Here is a 2,264-nt window from a genome sequence, read left to right on the forward strand (position 1 = left end):
GATGATGCTGGCTGCTTGCTTGGGAATGAGATGGAAATCGCTGGAAACACTAACAGGCAAGCAGCTCTTATTGCTGTTAGGAAGGAGTACTGAAAACACATTTATTGCCCAGCTACTTTTTTTCTTTCTTTCTTTCTTCCAAAAAGACAAGAACAAGAGCCACACATGCATATACATGAAGTAGAAATATTTGATCACACACGGTCCAGGAGCAACACCTGTTCAAAACAGCTATCTATCACCATCGCAACTGGTTGAATTCATTCTGAAAGGTGCTTAAAAATATATATATATATTTTTTTTTTCAAACAAGCACAAACAACTGTTCTGTCTCTCGCCGTTTCTGTGTTTGCACTCTCACAAAAATAAAGAACAAGGCTTAAGGAGTTGAAGGGGGGTAGAGGGGAAGAAAAATCATCTTGTATTTGCCTTGAGGGTTCTGTCTTTACAAATTCTGCTCCATCAGATATTAAACATGGTGTGGGCCTCCAGGTCCACCAGGCTGCTCAACCAAAATCAATCTGAATGTCAGAGTTTTCTAGAACAAGGAGTCTAAAGACAGAGATTGGAGTCTGAAGACTGCTGCCTACTGTTGCAATTAACTCTGCAGCATTTTCGATTGTTTTTTTGTTTTTTTTTTTGGTTCCCTAACACAATTGTTTTAATCATTCTTTAGATTAGGCGCAGGGATAATTACCCTCATTATCCCTGTTACAATTACTTTCCCTTAAACTGTTCATTTGCTCGGCTAGCCCTGAATATCTGGCTGGTTTTTGCAGCAGCTTAAACTCAAAATCCCTGCCACAAGCTACAGGATCAGGCAGATTCTTTGCCGAGTGTCAACCCAGTTATAAGCCACAAGTTTAATGGTGGTGAGGTGGGCGGGCAGAGGGGGGGATAAAAATGTTTAGGCATGGGTTGTTGCTTGTTTTTAGGCGCAAACGAAGCACAAATACCACGATATTTGCAGTAGGCTGCTGGGACTGATCTTACCTTAGTCACAAGGGGCTCCGTGTCCTCCAGGATGGACACGAAGGGAATCTCCAAGAAAGAGGAGAGGAACTCCACCTGGATCAGCTCCTCCCTGGAGCGTGGAAAGGCGAGCACGGCTGTCACGCCTCTGATCACCAGGTCCTGACAGGCGCTGTGGGACAGCGACTCCGGGTCCCATCCCGCCGGCGACCGCACCACCATCTCCAGGGTCAGGTTGTAGGGCAGCAGCGGGGCCGGCTGGGCGGAGGCGGTGGTGGAGTCCGTCCCGCTGCTTTGGTGCCGGATGCTCGCCAGGGCGCGGTTGAGCGCGTTCTGTATCCGCGCCGGCTGGCGGGTCGGCAGGAGCGCACCGAGGCGCACCGTGTGTCCGATCCGTGCCAAGATGTGGCAGGGCGCCGGGTGAGGGAAGCAGGTCTCGGCGGAGGAGAAGGGAGTCAGCAGGAGGAGAAGCAGCAGCGGAAGCACTCTGACAGAGATGAAAAGGAGACGGGTTCTCCCCGGGGCGAGGCAGCGGCTCCGGAGTCCAGAAAGAGACACCATGCTGTAGATCCGACACGCAACTGAGGAGGACTGTGCTCCGCTCGGCGGGAGATGGCATAGCTCCCTCTTTCTCCCGGCTCCACCGCTCTTCTCGGACTTGATCTTTCTTTTTCTTCTTCTTCTTCTTTTTTCCTAAACGATTTTCTTGCACATTTCGCCCCTCACCCCTTCAAAGTTTTTCATAAGAGCAGTGAAAGACGCGCCGGTGTTGGAGAGGAGAGATGAGCGCTCGCAGCTTAAAGCGGTCGCCCTGCTTCTGTCAGTCTCTGCTGGAGGAAGGCACACCAGCTGTGAAGTTTGTGTGCATGGGTGTGTGTGTGTGTGTGTGTGTGTGTGTGTGTGTTTGTGTGTGAGAGAGTGCCTGCGTGCGCCTGTGTGTGTCCATGCGCCTGCCCGCCAATAATCTAACCTCTCACGGAGCTTGCCTCTTGGTGAATTTTAATGAAAATTCGTTGAGTAACATCTTCCGCTTTTTCAGGTTTTCCACTCTGAATTTAATGGAAGCGGCCGGATATATTTTATGGCAGTAATTAGTCTGTGAGTCATGTTGTACCATTTAATATAAAGTTTGGAATGTTGAACATGTCTTTTTATACGGGCACAATTCAGGACACACCCTGGACAGGTCGCCAGTCCACCACAGAGACACTCAGGACGTACAACATGTACGCACACCCCCTCACAGCTAAGAGATTTTTAGATTAACCGAAACGGTCATTATTTTTGGACTG

At 49.3% G+C, this 2,264-nt stretch overlaps 1 protein-coding gene across 1 annotated transcript in view; it reads right to left on the reverse strand.

Moving 5' to 3' along the window:
- LOC103146524 (glutamate receptor ionotropic, NMDA 3B-like) overlaps positions 1-2,028 on the reverse strand; it is a 183,342-nt gene extending 181,314 nt beyond the window's left edge. Inside the window, exon 1 of the mRNA XM_016677680.1 lies at positions 994-2,028. Coding sequence (XP_016533166.1) covers positions 994-1,533 — 540 coding nt within the window. The 5' untranslated portion in view covers positions 1,534-2,028. The remainder of the gene's footprint in view (positions 1-993) is intronic.
- Positions 2,029-2,264: the final 236 nt, after the last annotated feature.

Source organism: Poecilia formosa, unplaced genomic scaffold (assembly GCF_000485575.1).
Source record: "Poecilia formosa unplaced genomic scaffold, Poecilia_formosa-5.1.2 Scaffold160, whole genome shotgun sequence".
NCBI lineage: Eukaryota > Metazoa > Chordata > Actinopteri > Cyprinodontiformes > Poeciliidae > Poecilia > Poecilia formosa.